The 20,172-nt window shown below is 43.4% G+C and overlaps 1 protein-coding gene across 1 annotated transcript; it reads left to right on the forward strand.

The window, feature by feature from the left end:
• The first annotated feature begins 288 nt into the window (after positions 1–288).
• On the forward strand, positions 289–810 carry LOC145405322 (uncharacterized). Its single transcript, XM_080276741.1, has one exon. The coding sequence runs from the start codon at positions 289–291 to the stop codon at positions 808–810; it is 522 nt and encodes a 173-aa protein (XP_080132867.1).
• Positions 811–20,172: the final 19,362 nt, after the last annotated feature.

The following is a 20,172-nucleotide window of genomic DNA, read 5'->3' on the forward strand; positions in this document are numbered from 1 at the left end:
CTGAACAACTTGCCACAGAGTTTGCCCAATGCACTTCATCCAACCAACTTCCAGTAAGCAAGAGACTTGACAGGAAGCACTCCATCATGAACGGGCCGAAATCACTCTTGCTGAAAAAAAGAAAAAAAACCTGCTGACACTGATCTCCCCCTTCATGATTTATGAACTCGAGAGTGCCCTTAAAACAAGCACAGACAATGCCCTCGGCTTGGATGGAATTACATATTCCATGATTACCCACACAGGGCCTGCAGCCAGACAGGCCATCCTTAACCTACTTAACCATACATGGGTACTTGGGAGGCCCCCTGCACAGTGGAAAAAGGCAGCCATCCTTCCAGTCCCAAAACCCCACGCCCTCGGGTCCTTCAGGCCCATCTCACTCCTCAGCTGCCTAAAACCGCTGAGAGGATCACCTTACGCTGTCTACAATGCGGTACCACTCCACCCCACAGCCACCTTTTTGCATATACCAAGGGGCAAGGAACAACTGAATGCCTGGCCACACTCCTCGCCAATTTACATAAAGGCAAAGGACTAGCGGTATTCATTGACATTGAGAAGGCCTTCAAACTGGCATGCCCTGAGGCCGTTCTTTCTGCTTTTGCTAGCAAGGGTGTAGAGGGGCAGCTCCTTTGCTGGATTGAGGACTTTCTCATGGACAGGGAAGCCGTGGTCCGCTTTCAAGGTTATGTCTACACTGCCCACAGACATACCAATGGCACACCTGAGGGAAGCATAATGAGCCCAACGCTGTTCAGCACCCTCATCGGGCGCCTATTGCACATCGACCTTGGCCCAGGAGTTTGACTCCTCTCATATGCCGATGACCTAACGCTCCTAATCAACCGTGGCCCTTATCACTCCAAAACCCAATGAGGCCTCTCGAAACTAAACCACAGCTGTGTAGAACTAGGCCTTAAGATCAACATTGACTAAACCAAAGCCCTACCATTCGGTATCTCCCCCCCTTAAATAAGCCACTCTATCTCAGTAATATGCCAGTTCAGTATGTCTCCACCCATCTCTGTTTAGGGGTGTGGTTAGACTCCAAGCTATCCCTCCAGACAGAAGTAAACCACCTCAGAGAAAAAGCCAAGATGCAGCTTAGCGCACTGAGATCACTAGCAGGAAAGGGCAGAGGAGCCTCCTATAGAGTGCTCTGCCTATTGTACATCCAGGCCATCGAATCTGTAGTAGGCTACAGCGGCCCTGCTCTACCAATGATCAACACACCACTAATAAGCAAACTCAACGTGATCCAAAACGAGGCCCTACGCATGATAACAAACTCCCCCATGTGGACCCGTCTCTGCAACCTTTGCATGGAATGCGATGTTGAATCACTGCAGCACCGCATCCAGGCGAGGGTTGCAACCCTTACAGCCAAGCTAGCCCACAAAGCCTCCCCACTTCCAATCCTCCCACAGCTCAAGAATGCAATCAATCTGCACCCCTATCTGCTCACTCACAGCTGGGTCCAATGCACAGCGCAAGGAGTACACACCTACAGGATAACCGAACACATTGCCCAAGACCCCGACATACATGTACACTCATACCATCAACTGTCACCTAGGTCACCCCTGCCATTTAGATCCTAATCCCCAATTCCCCTACCAAAGCCCAAACCCCCATTCAACAACTCCATCAGGAGGGTCTCCATTGGATCGCCTCCCTCACCATCCCCGACTCCGTCACGTATTACACCGACAGCTCCGTTAGCACACCTAGAGCTGGAGCTGCCTTCATATGTGGAACGAGGGTACACAAAGTAAGAGTCAGCGATGGAGCCTCAACCACTCAGGCAGAACTTGGTACCATATCAGAAGCTCTGAAAGACGCTGACACATCTACCATGCCAGCAACCTCCATCGTTATCCACACTGACTCCCTCACTGCCATACAGACCCTCAAACAATCACACCACTCAACAATGTGCGTCTCATCTCTGACATCCTCCTAACTGCAGAGCAGATCATCAAGGCCGACAAGATCATTACCATTAACTGGATCCCCAATCATGTCGGCATCACTGGAGATGAAAAGGCAGACACAGCAGCCAAGCACGCCACCGATCCCCCTAATATAGACATCAAAGTCGTGACAATATTCTCGCAGATAAAAAGAAATATACGAGCCAAATCCCGGACTCTTAATCGTGAGGATCACGACGACCAAGTCAGGCAAGACTCGCCCTCTGCAACTTGGTTCGCCATGGCCACCCAGTACAAGACCATCCCCACTTCAAACTGTAAACTTCATTAACAACACGATGCTCATACGTATCCAACGTCTGCGCCTTGGCTACAAATGCTGCAGAGAGATAGTGAACAATGACACCGACACCCCCCCCACAGTCTGTGACAGTTGCAATGTAAACACTCCCTTCCGTCTCATGCACTAGCTCCTACGATGCCTAGCCACGTCAAGCCTCAGAACTAACAATTCCTACCCCAACCGAGACATACGAACAACTCAGGCCTCAGCCCAACCCTGCTGCACGTTGAGCAATGCCGCGGCAGCTGTCATTGCAACCGCCCCCCTGAACCTACTCGCAGAGGTGCTACAACAAACCCTTCCGCCTACCTAAGCTCTGTCGTAACTTAAACTGGCAACAGAGGAAACTAGCTTAACAACCCTGATTGGGCCAAAGAAGGGCCCGGTCCTCCCGATAGACGAGGAAAATCATCGAAACGAAACGAAACAGACTGAGTTAGTTTACGGTTAGAAATCAGCGTGTGAAGAAGTGTTTACTCTTGTTTTTCTTGTTTTTTAGTGAAAGATGTCAAGTAAACGACCGAATTCTTTGTTTCACTTCCAAGGTTATGTAGAGTATGTGGTATCTGGACCAATTGTATTGTTTACATTCCCATGTATCATACCGTAAATATTTTGTATCGTACTGTGTAAGGAGCCACCTAGTGAGTGTTATGTTAAGCAGAATAAACATGGCGTAGCTGGCACGCTGTTTTCTCTGCCCTATCTTTGCTATTTGATCAGGATGAAGACCCTGCCGACCCCATACATTACATAATTGGCGACGAGTTGTTCCTGCCGTTAGGGAGGTCCTGTATACGTACTACGATGGCTGCTGGGGGCGTCAGTATACCTACTTTCCGGGAGGAGCAGGAGGACTGGAGCAGTTACTTGGAGCGGTTGCAGTGTTACTTCACGGTAAAGGAGGTAAAGGCTGAGCACAAGGTAAATACTTTAATTGTTAGATTACGGCCAAGCCAGTACGAAACCCTGAAGGATTTAGTGGCTCCTGAGTCTCCTCTTGATAAGACATATAAGGATTTAACTGATCTGCTATGTAAGCATTATGGAGGAACAAAGAACCCCAGAGTGGAACGTACCAAGTTTCGTGAAACTGTTAGGAAGCAAGGAGAATCGCTGCAGGCTTATGGTGTGAGGCTCAAGCATGCTTCAAGAGACTGTGAATTTGATGCTACTTTAGACCAGATGCTTGTTGATCAATTTATTGCAGGAGTACATTCCAAGAGTGTAGCTAGAAAGTTACTTCAGGCAAGTGCAGGGTTAAAGTTAACTTTTAGTGAGGCTATGAAAATCGCAGAAGCTACTGAGTTAAATGAGACAAATGCCGCTATGTATTTACCAGAAAAAGGTCAGATTAATTATGTTGCCAGGAAAGATGATAAAGGTAAGAAGGAGTCTACAGTTCCTGGTGGTAATTTTGGAAAATCAGTGACTTGGCCCCAGAACTCCAAGCCTACAGGTGATGGCAGACCTAGATGGTGTTACAGGTGTAACGGACTTAATCATTTAGCTAACAAGTGTAAATTCCTAAAGGCTGAATGCAGGAAATGTCATAGAGTTGGACATATAGCTGCTGTGTGTAAAGGTGGTAAAGTATCCAGTAAATCCTTGTATTCAGTTGATGTAAGTGAGACTAATAACTCTTGTCTTCAGAGTAATGAGAGTGAAGGCAACTGTAACGCCTCTTCACGTACGCGTGTGCAGGTAGATCAGTTAAGTTCAGGTCAAAGTTCTGTGAATGAGTACAGTATATTTAATTTGGACGATTCAGGGTTGCCCGATACTGATGTTAATACTTCTAAATATTTGGTGGACTTGAAGGTAAATGATTATGTTGAAACATTTGAGATAGATACTGGTGCTGCTGGTACTTGTGTTGGTGAGAGTACATTTAAGAATATGCAGGTGCCAGGGCAGAAATTACATGATGCTGATATCTCATTGAGGGATTATAATAAAAATCCACTCAATATTGCCGGTGTTTCCCAGGTTGAGGTTAGGTACGGTAATCATTGTAGAGTTCTGCCACTTGTTATTAAAGGTGAACGTGCTTCTTTACTAGGCAGAAACTGGTTAGGTGATCTAAAATTGGACTGGAAAGCCATTACAGGACAAACTACTTCTGCAGATGTACACTCAGTATCAAAACCTGAGGTTGAAGTTAAAAAAGTATTAGAAAAATATGAAACGGTTTTTGATTCAAATTTAGGTTGTTTGAAGGATTTTGAGGTTTCTTTAAAGATAAAGAAAGATGCTGTACCTGTGTATAAACAAGCTAGAACTGTACCTTACAGTATAAGGAATATGGCAGAGAAAGAATTGCTCAGACCTGAATCCATAGGGGTCATAAAACCAGTCACTCAGAGTGGGCTAGTCCCACTGTTAATATTGTAAAAGCAGATGGTCAAAGTATAAGGATTTGTGCTGATTTAAAAGAAACCTTGAATCCAGTATGTGATTTACAACAATATCATTGCCTGTACCTGAAGATATTTTTGTAGCTCTTGCTCAAAGTCAGCATTTTACCAAATTCGATTTAAGTCATGCATAGCATCAGCAGTGTGAAAGGGGAAATAGTAGGGGAGTGAAAGATAGGAATAATAGATTGTTGGTGGAGAAGAGAGAGAAGTTGAGGAGATGGAAGGAGCACTTTGAGGATTTGTTGAATATAGAGAGTGACAGCAGTGCGAGTATAAGTGGTTGGGGAATGGCTGGAAGAAGAAGAGATGAGAGGAGGGGGGAAGAGATCAGTAGGACGGAAGTAGTGGAAGCAGTGAAGAAGATCAAGTTGGGAAAGGCCCCAGGAATTGATGGAGTGTGTGGTGAAATGCTGAGGTATGGGGGTGAGATTGTTGTGGAGTGGATATGGAAGTTGTGTAGATTGGCTTGGGAAGAGGGAAGGGTTCCAGAGGACTGGAAATCAGATACAATTGTTCCTTTATATAAAGGAAAAGGGGAGAGAGAAGTATATGGTAACCATAGGGGTATTTGCCCTCTTAGTGTAACTGGTAAAATATATGGTAGAATACTCATTGATAGGGTTAGGCATATGACAGAGGAGCTAGTTTGAGAAGAACAAGGGGGATTTAGGAAGGGAAAAGGGTGTGTAGATCAGATATTTGTTCTAAGATGTTTAGTGGAGAAGTATGTAGAGGAGGGAAAGAAAGTGTATGCTGCCTTCATGGACTTGGAGAAAACTTATGACAGAATAGATAGGCAAGGTATGTGGAAGGTATTAAGAATATATGGAGTGGATGGGAAATTGTTGAATGCTGTGAAGAGTATGTACGAAAGAGCTAGGGCTACGGTGCGAGTGGATGGTGAGCTGAATGAGTTCTTTGATCTCAATGTGGGACTGAAACAGGGTTGTGTGATGTCTCCATGGCTGTTTGATATATACATGAATGGGGTTGTAAAGGAGGTGCAGGGTAGGGAAGTGGATGTGGGGGTGGCTCTAATGAATGAGGGTGAGATTTGGAAGATTCCGGTGTTGCTGTTTGCTGATGATACAGTATTGTTGAGTGAAGATGAATGGGAGTTGGAAGGTTTGGTGAATGAATTTGGGACAGTGTGTAGGAGAAGGAAGCTGAAAGTTAATGTAAACAAAAATAAAGTTATGGTGTTTGAGAGGAATGAAGGCACAGAATGTACAGTGAGGTTGGATGCTGAAGATATGGAGAATGTGAGTGCATTCAAGTACTTGGATAGTGTGATGAGTAAGGATGGAACACTGGGGAATGAAGTGTGTGAAAGGGTACAGCAGGGAAGGAAGGTTGTTGGTTCACTGAAAGCAGTGATGAGAAATAGGGAGGTGAGTATGGAAGTTAATAAGTCACTGCATGACAGTATTGTGATCCCTACCTTGACTTATGGAAGCTAGGCGTGAACCTTGCAAGAGGGGGACAAGTCAAGAGTGAGAGCAGTGGAAATGAGTTACTTGAGAGGAGCATGTGGAGTGACATGGAGGGACAGGTTGACGAATGAAGAAGTGAAGGAACGTTGTAGGGTGGATGTGGATGTGGTTGAGAAGATTAGGAGAAATACACTGAGGTGGTTTGGACATGTGGAGAGAATGGAGAGGGTGTATGTGTATGTAGGCTAGGTGAGGTGGAGGGAGGGAGAGGGAGGGGTAGACCGAGGATGAGGTGGAGGGATGGAGTTAGAGATATACAAGGAAGAGGGGGGGGGTGAGTTGGGGGGAGAGTAGTCAAATGGTGGGTTGACAGCGACTTGGAGACGTTTTGTCTGCGGCCACCCTTTGCGGGATTAGGGCGTCGGGCTATAGATAGATAGATAGATATCATCAGCCGAAACTGGATAAGGAATCACAGAAGTACATGGTTATTAATACCCACAATGGATTGTTTGCTGTTAAGGAATTATTGGTGTCTAATACCTTATTTGCTCACTATGATCCTAGTCTACCCCTGTACATTACATGTGATGCAAGTTCCTATGGAATTGGTGCTGTGCATGAACAGAAGAGTCAAGGTGTGTTAAGACCCGTATCTTATGCCTCCAGAACTTTGACAGCTTCAGAGAGAAATTACAGTCAGACTGAGAAAGAAGGATTAGTTGTTGTATGGGCTATTACTAAGTTTAACAAATATCTGTATGGTAGACACTTTGAAGTTTGGACAGATCACAAACCAATACTAGGATTATTGGGTGAGAAGAAGGGTGTGCCAAACATTGCTTCAGGTAGAGTTATTCTTTGGTCATTACTGTTATCAGGGTATGGTTATAAACTGTGTTATAAACCAGGTTGTAAAATCCCAAATGCAGATTGCTTATCCAGATTGCCCAGGAAGGTAGAGGAATTTGACCCTCCATCTGTAGGAGAAGAAGTTATGTTGTTGGAGCAGTTGAAATATTCACATGTAAAGGCAGAGGATATAAGACGCTGGACAGACAGGGATCCTGTACGTTCTGTAGTTATAACTAATATCCTACAAGGCTGGACTGGTGACTTAATGAGTAGGGAAGAGTTTAAACCTTACTATGGCCGCAGAAATGAGCTAACTGTGATGCAAGGTTGTGTAATGTGGGGTAATCGGGTTGTAATACCTGACCAAGGAAGAGAGAAATTAACCGAAGAGTTGCATGATACACACCCAGGTATTGTTAGGATGAAGTGTTCTTATTTATGGTGGCCAAATATTGATAAAGAATTTGAGCGAAAGGTCAGTACTTGCAATGTTTGTCAGAAGTACCGGAACAGTGTTGTTCCTAAACCTCTGCATCCTTGGGAGTTTCCGAGCAAACCTTGGTCCCGGTTGCATGTGGATTATGCTGGATCGTGCAGGGCCATATGTATCTCATTGTAATAGATCTGTCTGTCTATTGCCAGACGCCATAATCCTGTACGGGGTGGCCATTTGACTCTGAGTTATTTGTTTTACAGGGAGGGGCACTAATGCATGGAGGTTATACCAATTAATGGATGTTCATCTAGGATAACTATTTCTAAACTAAGATCACTGTTCTGTACTCATGGATTACCTGATGTTCGTGTTAGTGATAATGAGGCCTTGTTTTGTTAGTGAAGAGTTTATTAATTTTGTTTCTAACAGTGGCATTCGTCACATAACAGGTGCCCCTTATCACCCCTCCACAAATGGACTTGCCGAAAATGCTGTGAAAATCTTTAAGCAAGTTCTTAAGAAGTGTAATGGTAGTGGGGAGGAGATGTTATGGTAAATAGATTTTTGCTTGATTACCACATAACGCCTCATAGCACTACTGGTGTACCACCCTGTGAATTGTTGACGGGAAGACGAATTAAAAGCAGATTTGATTTACTCAGACCTAATATTCATAATCAGGTAGTGAAGAAGCAAGAGACTCAGGCAAAGTATTATAAAGGAAATGCTTCAAGACCCTTAGATGTTAAGGGAGGAGATCATGTATATTGTAAGAATTTTTTTAGATCTGGACCGCCAAATGTACCTGGTGTTGTAGAACAAAACACTGGACCTGTTTCATGTCTGATAAGGACTAAAGAAGGGAATCTTGTAGCAAGACATCATGACCAGTTGTTTAAACAAGCCAGTTTGTGCGATGAACCTCCTGTAGCCAGACAGTATGACCCTGGGATTGGTGTTGAACCTATGAGTGTTGGCACTGAGAATTTATTAACCGAAGTAAAAGAGGCTGATGGAAGGCTTGAGAATGTAAATAAAGGTGTACTCCTAGATGTTAGTAATGGATTGCAGAATGACGGTATCCAAAATACTAGTACTCCAGATAGCCCTTTGCCTGTGCAGGTGTCTGAATTAAGGCGTTCATCACGCACAAGGAAGCCTGTTGAGCGTCTTAATCTGTAATGTGTATTTTTGGCTTAATTTGCAATAGTTGTAGTAATGGAATGCTAGTAATGTTTCTTAACTACAAGCCCTGTATGAAGCTTGAGGGGCGTGGAGTGTGGTATCTGGACCAATTGTATTGGTTACATTCCCATGTATCATACCGTACCTATTTTGTACCATACTGTGTAAGGAGCCACCTAGTGAGTGTTATGTTAAGCAGAATAAACATGGCGTAGCTGGCACACTGTTTTCCCTGCCCTATCTTTGCTATTTGATCTGGATGATGACCCTGCCGGCCCCATATATTACAGAGTACAGTATGTAAATTACCCTGAGTTTGTACCCTTTCAATACTTCAGTCAGTTACATTACCAAAGTTTACAGTATTCCGTTACTTAGTTTAGTGGGTAATTAAGGTGCTCCAATCGGATTGAGCTTGTGCAGGTTTACAACCAAGGGTTGGTTGGGGTTTATTGCCCAAGTAATGCTATTCAGGGGTGAGTGAGACTGGTCACTCAAATGTCCAGACCAACTTGCCTTGCCCCAGTCTTCTACGCTCCTCATGGGGCAACGCAGGATTAGATGATGAATGAATGAGATAAAGTAATTAAACTATGTTATGATGTAATGATCGAATGAAACTTAACAAATTAATTACTGGACTGGCTGAGATTTCATCTCAGGCCCTGGCACTCCAAACGCGCACACGGTATCACTGAGCCAAAAAGAGAAATCCCTGCTTTGCCTGTAGGCAAAGCAGGCTTTTATAGACCTCATTACAATATATATATTTTTTTTAACAACCCCCTTTCAAAAATCTTTCGCACGGCCCTGGGGAAGGCCGAGGATGAGATGGAGGGATGGAATGGAGAGGTATATGAGAGAGGAGGGTGTGAGCTGGGAGCAAGGCAATGAAATGGCAACATGGATGTGATTTGTTTGTGGCCACTCCTGATGGGTTAAGGCGTCTGGTTTTATATATATATATATATATATATATATATATATATATATATATATATATATATATATATATATATATATATATACATACAGTATACTGTCTTCCTGTAAACCAGGACACCATTTACAATACTATAGTCGCGGCGCACGACTCTGAGGTTGTCATTATCGTAACCTGGCAACCTACCATTCAAAAGTGCGTCCGATTTCGTATCATATACACGAATCATATTATTATGCACGAATATATTGTACACGAATATTATTATACATGAACATGTTGTATTCGTACACGAATCACATGTCCTCTTATTATACACGAAATCAGACGCACTTTTGATTGGTAGGTTGCAGGGCATGATAATAACAACCTCAGAGTCACGCCGTGACTATAGCTACCTTATAACCAGCCATCACCGTGTTTTCTACGTGACGACAACTGGGTAAGGATTAGTGTTCTTCCCCAGAAAACAAATACCGGTAACTATAGTAATACGAACAAGAAGCCTTGGACCAGACTGACCAACAGGTGACGACCAAGGACGAAATAAAGGACATGGTACGGCATGCGACATGGAATGTAAGGGGTGCGAATGATGAGGTGAAAGAGAGATTGTCCATATGCTTGAGGATGCAAAAGTGGATGTATGTGGAACAACTGAGACAAAATGGAGAGGTGAGACTGTGAAAGAATGAAAGTATGGATGAGGTATATGTGCGGAAGTAGGTAAGAATGAGAGGGCAAATGAAGAAGCTTGTATTGTTGTGTGCAAGAGATGGAAGGAGAATATAAGAGAGTATGGATCTGTCAGTTCAAGGATTATGAGGGTAAGATTGAAAGTTGGACCATAAGTGCGTGTGTGTGTGTGTGTGTGTGTGTGTGTGTGTGTGTGTGTGTGTGTGTGTGTGTGTGCACCAATGCATGATCATGGAAGTACAGTAAAAGGAGTTCTGGACAAGTGTGGAAGCGTGCGTGGAAAAGTTTAAAAGGAATCAGGGAGTGTTTTTGGCTGGAGGTATGAATGGATAAGTAGGAAATATGAAGGCGGATGGAGTAGTTGACGAGTCGGGTGTGCTTGCAGAAGTTGATGAGAATGGCAGTGCTCTAGTGAACATCTGTGCAGGGAGGGGGTTGGTGATAGCCAATGCCCTCTTTAAAAACAAAATGATCCACAGGTATACGTGGCGAGTGAGGAGAAGGGTGGGTGGTGAACTGAATGAATGGAAGGCAGTGACTGATGATGTGTGTGTGTATAACAGAATGAGAAGGTGTGTCATGGATGCAAGAGAATACAGAGATTTGGGCAGTGGACTTTCTGACCACCACATGGTGGTGGTGAAAGTCAAGGTTCAAATGAAATGGAGGAGTAGGAGAAGGGAAGGATGGGAGGAAGTAGTACATACAAGGAGGGTAGAAACGTTGGAAGAGGATGAAAAATATGCAGAATATAAGAGAGAAGTGGTGGAGCGATTGGGTAAATATGATCTTGAGTAGACGGGGGATGCGGAAGGTACCATATGTGCAAGATATTCACAGAAGAAATCTGTGCAGCATGTGAAGTGGTGTGTGGGGTGAAGAGATGACGAAAAGGGGTGCAAGGAACAGCATGGTGGAATGAGGTGAGACATTCTGTGGTGCAAAAGAAGAAAGCATTTAGTGAGTGGTTGGGAAACAGGGGCGTGGAGGAAGTTGAGAAACGCAAGAGAGAGTTATATGTAGAGAGGAAGAGAGAGGTGAAGAGATTAGTGAGAGAGAGTAAGAAGGGAGTGGATGAGGAATTTGGAAGGAATCTGAGTGTAAAGTGGAGGGAATGTAAGAAAATGTTCTGGAAAGAGGTAATGAGAGTTAGACAGGGTGATGAAAAAGTAAGTCGGGGAGTGAAAGATAAAAATGGTAGATTGCTAGTGGAGAAAGGAGAAAAAGTGAGCAGATGGAGAGAACACTTTAAGGAACTGTTAAACATAGAGAAGGAAAGTAATGCGAGTATGAGTGGCTGAGGAATGGCCAGGAGAAAGGAGGAGGTGAGAAGGGAGGAAGAAATCAGTAGGACGGAAGTAGTGGAAGCAAGGAAGAAAGTCAAAATTGGGAAAGCCCCATGAATTGATGAAGAGTGTGATGAAATGCTGAAGTATGAGGGAGAGATAGTAGTGGAATGGATGTGGAAGATATGCAGATTGGCCTGGGAGGAGAAGGTAGAATCCTGGAGGATTGGGAGTCAGATATAATTATTCCCCTATACAATGGAAAATAGGAAAAAGCAGTGTGTGGTAATCATAGGGGCATTTGTCCTCTGGTGTAATAGGAAAGTATATGGTAGGATACTTATTGACAGAGTTAGAAAAACAACAGTGGAATTAGTTGGAAAAGAAAAGGGAGTTTTCAGGAAGGGAAGAGGTTGTGTACATCAGATATTCATCTTTAGGTCTTTAGTGGAAAAGTTTCTAGAGAAGGGAAAGAACTTGTATGCAGCCTTCATGGTTTTAGAGAAAGCATATGAAATACTGGATAGACAGGGAATGTGGAAAATATTTAGAATATATGGAGTAAATGGGAAGTTACTGAATGCCCCGAAGAGTATGTATGACGATGCTAAGGCTGCATTAGGTGTAGATGGTGAACCAAAAGAATTTTTTCTGTTTAAATGTTGGACTAAAACCGGGATGTGCCATGTCGCCTTGGCTATTCAATCTGTATATGGTCTCCTCAAAATAGTAAGGAGTGGCCACAGACAAATCGATTCCATGTCGCCCTGTCCAGTGCTACTTCATTGCCTTGCTCTCAGCTCGCACCCTGCTCTCTCATATAACTCTTCATTCCATCCCACCATCTCATCCTTGGCCTCCCCCCAGGGCCGTGCTTAGGGTTTTTGAAAGGGGGGGTTAAAAAAAAAAAACTTTGTAATGGGGTCTATTAAAGCCCTCAAAGTCATTACATCATAACATAGTTTAATTACTTTATTTCATTCATTCATTCATTCATGCATCTAATCCTGTGTTGCCCCAAGACAAGCGTAGGAGACTGGGGCAAGGCAAGTTGGTCCTGACATTTAAGATTTGAGTGACCAGTCTCACTCATCAGTGAGTGGCATTACGTGAGCAATAAACCTCAACCATTCCTTGGATGTAAACCTGTACAGGCTCAATCCGATTGGAGTGCCTTTATCACCACTAAACTAAGTAGCGCAATACGGTAAACTTAGGTACTGTAACTGACATAAGTACTGAAATTACATACTCTACATAACCTTGGAAGTGAAACAAAGAATTCGATCGTTTACTTGACATCTTTCACTAAAAAAACACGGGAAAAACAAGAGTAAACACTTCTTCACACGCTGATTTCTGACCGTAAACTAATTCAGTCTGTACAGATTCAGAAGTACCGTTTATATACCCTTAGCAAACAATCTAGAAATTTCCACTATTTTCTACTATTTTTTTTTCCAATAGCATTTCATGACCTTCCATTTATTCTTTTCGGTAACAAAACATTCTGGGACCTTCTTGAAACTTCTTAATTCGTTTTTTCTCATATATATATATATATATATATATATATATATATATATATATATTATATATATATATATATATATATATATATATATGTATATATTAGAAATTGTTAACTCCTTTTTTTTTTATTCTACTATCTCATAACAGTCTTAACAGGATTTAATTAATTTAATGAGTTTCGTTTTTAGTATTATTTTAATTTGGATTTTTCATTTTTTCCAAGTGGGGGGGGGAGGCGGTGGCTCAATCGGTAGAGAGTTGGCCTGCAGTCCTAACGGACCCGGGTTCAAATCCCGCTGCGGCAGGGAACAGTTTAAGGATTTGAATTTCGTAAATATCGGACTTTACTGATCTACCAGAAGACCCGCCGACATGTCGTAAAAATACCCCCGCTAATACCAATACACCAGTCCTGAATGAGACAGCCCTAGCATGTATTCAATATGGACGGTGGGTGTTAGCGCCGAAGTGGGGACATGTAGAGGTGTGTGGTACATAGGAGGACTACTGGGCCCTGAAAGCAGGCTGTCAAGCCTATGCCCAGAGTCGGTCACATAAAAAAAAAAAAAAAAAAAAAAAAACGAACCTTCCCCTTCAATTTTTTTTTTTTTTTTTTAGGAAGAAGGAACCAAAGGTCACGAGCCTGCAATAACTGTTCCTTCCATGAGAAAAACAAAATACAAGAGAAATCCAAATTCAAGATCCGATCATTTCGAGATGCCTGGACACACTGCATTTAAAAGACTGCAGATCATAGATAGCAGGAAATACAGACAGAGGGAGACAGTTCCACAGCTGACCCGTTGCATAAATGAAGGACTGGGAATAACGGTTAACTCTTGCATTAGAGAGTTGGACAGAAAAGGGATGAGAGTTTGCTGCTAAACGGATGCCATGCCCAATTGTAGAGGTGGAAGAATGCAAGCAGACAGTTCAGAGGAGCAGTGACCATTGAGGTAGCGATAGACAAGAGATAAAGATGCAACAGTGCAGCGAAGAGACAGAGGTTGAAGGGAGCCAGTAAGAGGAGGAGAGTTAATGAGACGAAAAGCCTTAGAATCCACCCTATTGAGAAGAGTTGTATGCGGGGAGCCTCCACACACATTTTTTTTTTTTTTTTATGCGAGGAAGAAGGAACCAAAGGCCATGAGCCCGCAGTAACAGTTCCCTCCAAGAGAAAAACAACATACAATATAGAGCCAAATTCAAGATCCGATCATTTTGAGATGCCTGGACACACTGCATTTGAAAGACTGGAGATCATAGGCAGCAGGAAATACAGACAGAGGGAGACAGTTCCAGAGCTGACCTGTTGCATAAATGAAAGACTGGGAGTAACGGTTAACTCTTGCATTAGAGAGTTGGACAGAAAAAGGATGAGAGTTTGCTGCCAGACGGGTGCTACGAGCCCGTCGTAGAGGTGGAGGAATGCAAGCAGACAGTTCAGAGGAGCAGTGACCATTAAAGTAGCGATAGAAAAGAGATAAAGATGCAACAGTGTGGCGAAGAGACAGAGGTTGAAGGGAGTCAGTAAGAGGAGGAGAGTTAATGAGACGAAAAGCCTTTGACTCCACCCTATTGAGAAGAGCTGTATGTGGGGAGCCTCCCCACACATGAGAGTTGTACTCCACACAGGGGCGGATAAAACCCCTGTATAGAGTCAACAATTGTGCAGGAGTAAAGAAAGAGCGGAGTCGGCTTAGCACACCCAATCTCTTGGAAGCAGATTTTACAAGAGATGTAATATGATCTTTCCAAGATAAGTCCCGAGTAAATGAAACCCCAAGCATGTTCAAGGATGATGCAGGATTAAGCTGAATATTATTAAACATTAGTGGGTATACCTGTGGAAGATTTTGTCGGGTTGATAGGTGTAAGAACTGAGTCTTAGATGCATTAAAGACAACCATATTATTTTTACCCCAGTCAGAGATACGAGCCAAATCAGACATTAGGTGTGCCACAGCCTCATCCCTTGCTTGTTGAAGTAACTGTTGAGATGGGCGTTGCGGGAACCGAATGGAAAGGTGAAGGGTGGAGTCGTCAGCATATGAGTGGCTAGGGTTAGATGTACAGCTTAGAAGATCATTGATGAATAAAAGGAAGAGAGTTGGTGATAGGACAGAGCCCTGAGGAACACCACTGTTGATAGATCTAGGAGAAGAACGATGGCCGTCTACAACAGCGGCTATAGAACGACCAGAAAGGAAGCTAGCGATGAAGGCACAGATAGAAGGATAGAAACCGTAGGAGGGCAGTTTGGAAATTAAAGATTTATGCCAGACTCGATCGAAAGCCTTTGAGATGTCAAGTGCAATGGCAAAGCTTTCGCCAAGGTCCCGAAAGGAGGATGACCAGGAGTCTGCAAGGTAGGTGAGAAGATCGCCAGTGGAGCGTCCCTGACGGAACCCATACTGACGATCGGAAAGAAGGTTGTGATAGGAAAGATGCCTTAAAATTTTTCTATTAAGAATTGACTCGAAAACTTTTGAAATACAGGACGTTAAAGCAATTGGACGATAGTTGGAGGGTTGGGAGTGGTCACCCTTCTTTGGGACTGGCTGAATGAGAGCAAACTTCCAGCAAGAAGGAAAGCTACAAGTTGACAGACAAAGGCGAAAGAGTTTGCCTAGGCAGGGTGTAAGCACAGAAGCACAGTTCTTGAGAACAACAGGAGGGACCCCATCAGGCCCATATGCCTTGTTAGTACTGAGGCCAGTGATGGCAGAAAATACATCAACTGAAGAAATTTTAATGTCAGCCATGAGGAAGTCAGAGGGGGGAAGTGATGGAGGAACAGCACCGGAATCGTCTAAGGTAGAATTGGAGGAGAAAGTCTGTGCGAAGAGATCTGCTTTATCAGTAGAAGAAATAGCTACAGAACCATCAGAGTAGAAAAGAGGAGGGAAGGATGATGAGGTAAAGTTATTAGAAAGATTTTTGGCAAGATGCCAGAAGGAGCGGGAAGAATTCGAGTCGGAGAGTTGAGAGCATTTAGTATGGATGAAATTATTTTTAGTAGAGCGAAGAACAGACTTAGCACGATTCCGGGCAGAAACGTAAAGATGATTGATTCAGGGGTGGGTTGGCTCCGGTACCTTTTGTAGGCCCTCTCCTTGTTGCGGACAGCATTAGAACAAGCGTGATTAAACCAAGGCTTTCTTGCAGTAGTCAAAGGATATGAGAGTTGTACTCTACACAGGGCTGGATAAAACCCGTGTATAGAGTCAACAATTGTGCAGGGGGAAAGAAGGAACGGAGTCGGCTTAACACACCTAATCTCTTGGAAACAGATTTTACAAGAGATGTAATATGATCTTTCCACGATAAGTCAAGAGTAAATGAAACCCCAAGCATGTTCAAGGATGATGGAGGATTAAGCTGAATATTAATATACATTAATGGGTACACCTGTGGAAGATTTTGTCGGGTTGATAAGTGTAAGAACTGAGTCTTTGATGTATTACAAACAACAAGATTATTTTTACCCCAGTCAGAGATACGAGCCTAGTCAGACATTAGGTGTGCCGTAACCTCATCCCTTGTTTGTTGAAGTATTTGCTGAGATGGATGCTGCGGGAACTGAATGGAAAGGTGAAGGGTGGAATCATCAGCGTGCGAGTGGATAGGGTTAGATGTACAGCTTAGGAGGTCATTGATGAATAAAAGGAAGAGAGTTGGTGATAGGACAGAGCCCTGACGAACACCACTGTTGATAGATCTAGGAGAACAACAATGGCTTTCTACAACAGCGGCTATAGAACGACCAGAAAGGAAGCTATAGATGAAGGCACAGATAGAAGGATAGAAACTGTAAGAGGGCAGTTTCGAAGTTAAAGATTTATGCCAGACTCGATCGAAAGCCTTTGAGATGTCAAGTGCAATGGCAAAACTTTCGCCAAAGTCCCGAATGGAGGATGACCAGGAGTCTGAAAGGTAGGTGAGAAGATCGCTAGTGGAGCGACCCTGACAGAACCCATACTGACGATCAGAAGGAAGGTTGTGTTAGGACTGATGCTTCAAAATTTTTCTATTAAGAATTGACTCGGAAACTTTTGAAATACAGGATGTTAAAGCAATTGGACGATAGTTAGAGGGTTGGGAATGGTCACCCTTCTTTAGGACTGGCTGAATGAGACAAACTTCCAGCAAGAAGGAAAGGTACAAGTTGATAGACAAAGGCAAAAGCGTTTACCTAGGCAGGGTGTAAGCACAGAAGCACAGTTTTTGAGAACAACAGCGGGGACTCCATCAGGCCCATACGCCTTGTTAGTATTGAGGCCTGTGATGGCAGAAAATACATCAGCTGAAGAAATTTTGATGTCAGCCATGAGGAGGTCAAAGGAGAGAAGTGATGGAGGAACAGCACTGGAATCTCTAAGGTGTAATTGGAGGAGAAAGTCTGAGCGAAGATATCTACTTTATCAGTAGAAGAAATAGCTACAGAACCATCTGAATAGAAAAGAGGAGGGAAGGATGATGAGGTAAAGTTGTTAGAAAGGTTTCTGGCGAGGTGCCAGAAGGAGTGGTAAGAACTCGAGTTGGAGAGTTGAGAGCATTTAGTATGGATGAAATTATTTTTAGCAGAGTGAAGAACAGACTTAGCACGATTCCAGGAAGAAACGTATAAAAGATGTTATTCAGGGGTAGGTTGGCTCCGGTACCTTTTATAGGCCCTCTCCTTGTTGCGGACAGCATTAGAACAAGCGTGATTAAACCAAGGCTTTCTTGCATTAGTCAAAGGATATGAGAAAGGAATGTATGCTTCCATGCCCAAGAGAATAACCTCCGTAATGCCCAAGGCACACTCAGGTAGCTCTCGGCCATGGAAGCAATAATTATTCCAGGGAAAATCAAATAAGTACTGACTGAGGGCCTCCAATCCACAGCTCCAAAGTACCACAGACGACGTCTCTTTTGAGGGTCCACAGGCCTTACCAGAGCAATAGGACAGGGTAAGGTAATAAGTTTGTGATCGGAGAAGCCCAATGGAGAGGAAAGATTAACAGTGTAAGCAGAAGGATCAGTTGTAAGGAAGAGGTCAAGTACGGTGGAGCTCTCTCCAAGGCGGTCAGGGATACAGGTAGGGTGCTGTACAAGTTGCTCTACGTCAATAAGGATAGAAAAGATGTAGGCTTGTTCATGTGGTGGATCAGTGAAAGGAGAGGAGAGCCAAAGGTGGTGGTGAACATTGAAATCTCCTAGAATGGAGATTTCAGAGAAAGGAGAAATGGATAGAATGTGTTCCATCGTAGAAGTAAGATAGTCGAAGAATTTTTCATAGTCATTAGAATTAGAGGATAAGTAATCAGCACAGATATAATTAGTCAGATAATGACAGGAAAGCCGAAGCCAGAGTGTAGACAAATCAGAAGAATCGAGTTCAGGAACACGAGAACAAGATAGGTCGTTGCGTACATATACGGAACATCCACCTTTGGCTTTGAAATGAGTATAGAGAAGGTAGGAGGATACAGAAAATGGTCTGCTGTCAGTTGCCTCAGACAGCTGAGTCTCAGTTAGGAAGAGAAGGTGAGGTTTAGAGGAGAGGTGGTGCTGAACAGAGCGAAGGTTAGAGGAAAGGTGGCGAATGTTGCTGAAATGAAGAAGTGAGTCAGACAGTAGTTCCAGGCATTTCGAGTCGTCACCGGGAAACGGGCGGAAGGTGGGGGCATTCATAGTCCCCCCCCCCTGGGGACTCCGAGGCTATGTGTATTGACGCCATGATTTTTTAATTTTGAAAACGAAGTGTAATGTGTACTGTGCATGCAGTTCAGTGTTTTTATATATATTGAAACTTGTATTGGAGAGCATGCTGGCCTACTCTCTTTGTTACTGAGACACTGAAAAAGTTCAGCAAAGGGGGATGGTCAGGAACTAGTCCCGAGGGCTGATGAAACGGGAGCTCCAGCTCTCCCTGTCATCATCTTTCCATCCACCTTGGAAGTACTGCCCTACTCGACTCACATTCACTTTCCTAGTTCTCCTCTCGCTCTCCATCCTCTCCACATGGCCAAACCACTTCAGTGTATTTCTCCTAATGCTTTCTGTCACATCCACATCCGCAACGCTCCTTCACTTCCTCATTTGTCAGTCTGTCTCTCCATGTAACTCCACATGTTCCTCTCAAATAATTCATTTCCATTGCTCTCTCTCTTGACTTGCATCCTTACAACAAGGTCCAAGCTTCACTTCTGCATATTAGAGTTGGTATCACTGTACAATAATGCAGCCACTTTTTTTTTTTTTTTTACTTCTATGCTCACTTCCCTATTTTTTATCACAGCTTTCAAAGAACCAACAACCTCTCTTCCTTGCTGTACGCTTTCAAGTACTTCACTGTCCAAATACCATCCTCACTCATCACACTACCCAAGTACAGTATTTAAATGCACTCACATTTTCCATTTCCTCACCATCCAATCTCACTGTGCATTCAGTGACTTCATTTCTTTCGAAGACCATAACTTTAGTCTTCTCTACATTCACTTATAGATTCCGATTCCCACAAGCTCTCGCAAACTCATTCACCAAGCCTTGCAATTCCTATTCATCTTCACATAACAATGCAGTCTCATCTGCAAACAACAGTACAGGAAGTTTCCAAACGCTGCCATCTCTCATTAGGGCCTTGTATCTCTTTTATAATCCCATCCATATACAAATTGAACAGACATGGAGACATGACACATCCCTGTTTCAATCCAACATTCAGATAGACAAAAATCACTCCGTTTACTATCCACACGCACTGCAGCCTCAGCTCCCTCATACATAGGCTATTCTTCACGGCATTTGACAACTTCCCATTTACACCATATTTTCTTAATATTTTCCACATTCCTTGTCTATCCTCCCTGTTATATGCTTTCTTGAACTCCAGGATGGCCGCATACAACTTCTCTCCCTTCTCTAGAAACTTTTCCACCAAAGACCTAAGAATGAAAATCTGATCTACACAACCTCTTCCCCTCGTAAGACCTCCCTGTTCTTCAACTAATTCCTCTGTTATTGCCCTAACTCTGTCAGTAAGTAGCCTACCATATACTTTTCATATTACACTCAGAGGACAAAAGCCCCTATGATTATCAAACACTTCTTTTTC

The sequence above is a fragment of the Coenobita brevimanus genome, chromosome 66, assembly GCF_032717465.1.
Source record: "Coenobita brevimanus isolate Jiangsu-jjx chromosome 66, ASM3271746v2, whole genome shotgun sequence".
In the NCBI taxonomy this organism is placed as follows: domain Eukaryota; kingdom Metazoa; phylum Arthropoda; class Malacostraca; order Decapoda; family Coenobitidae; genus Coenobita; species Coenobita brevimanus.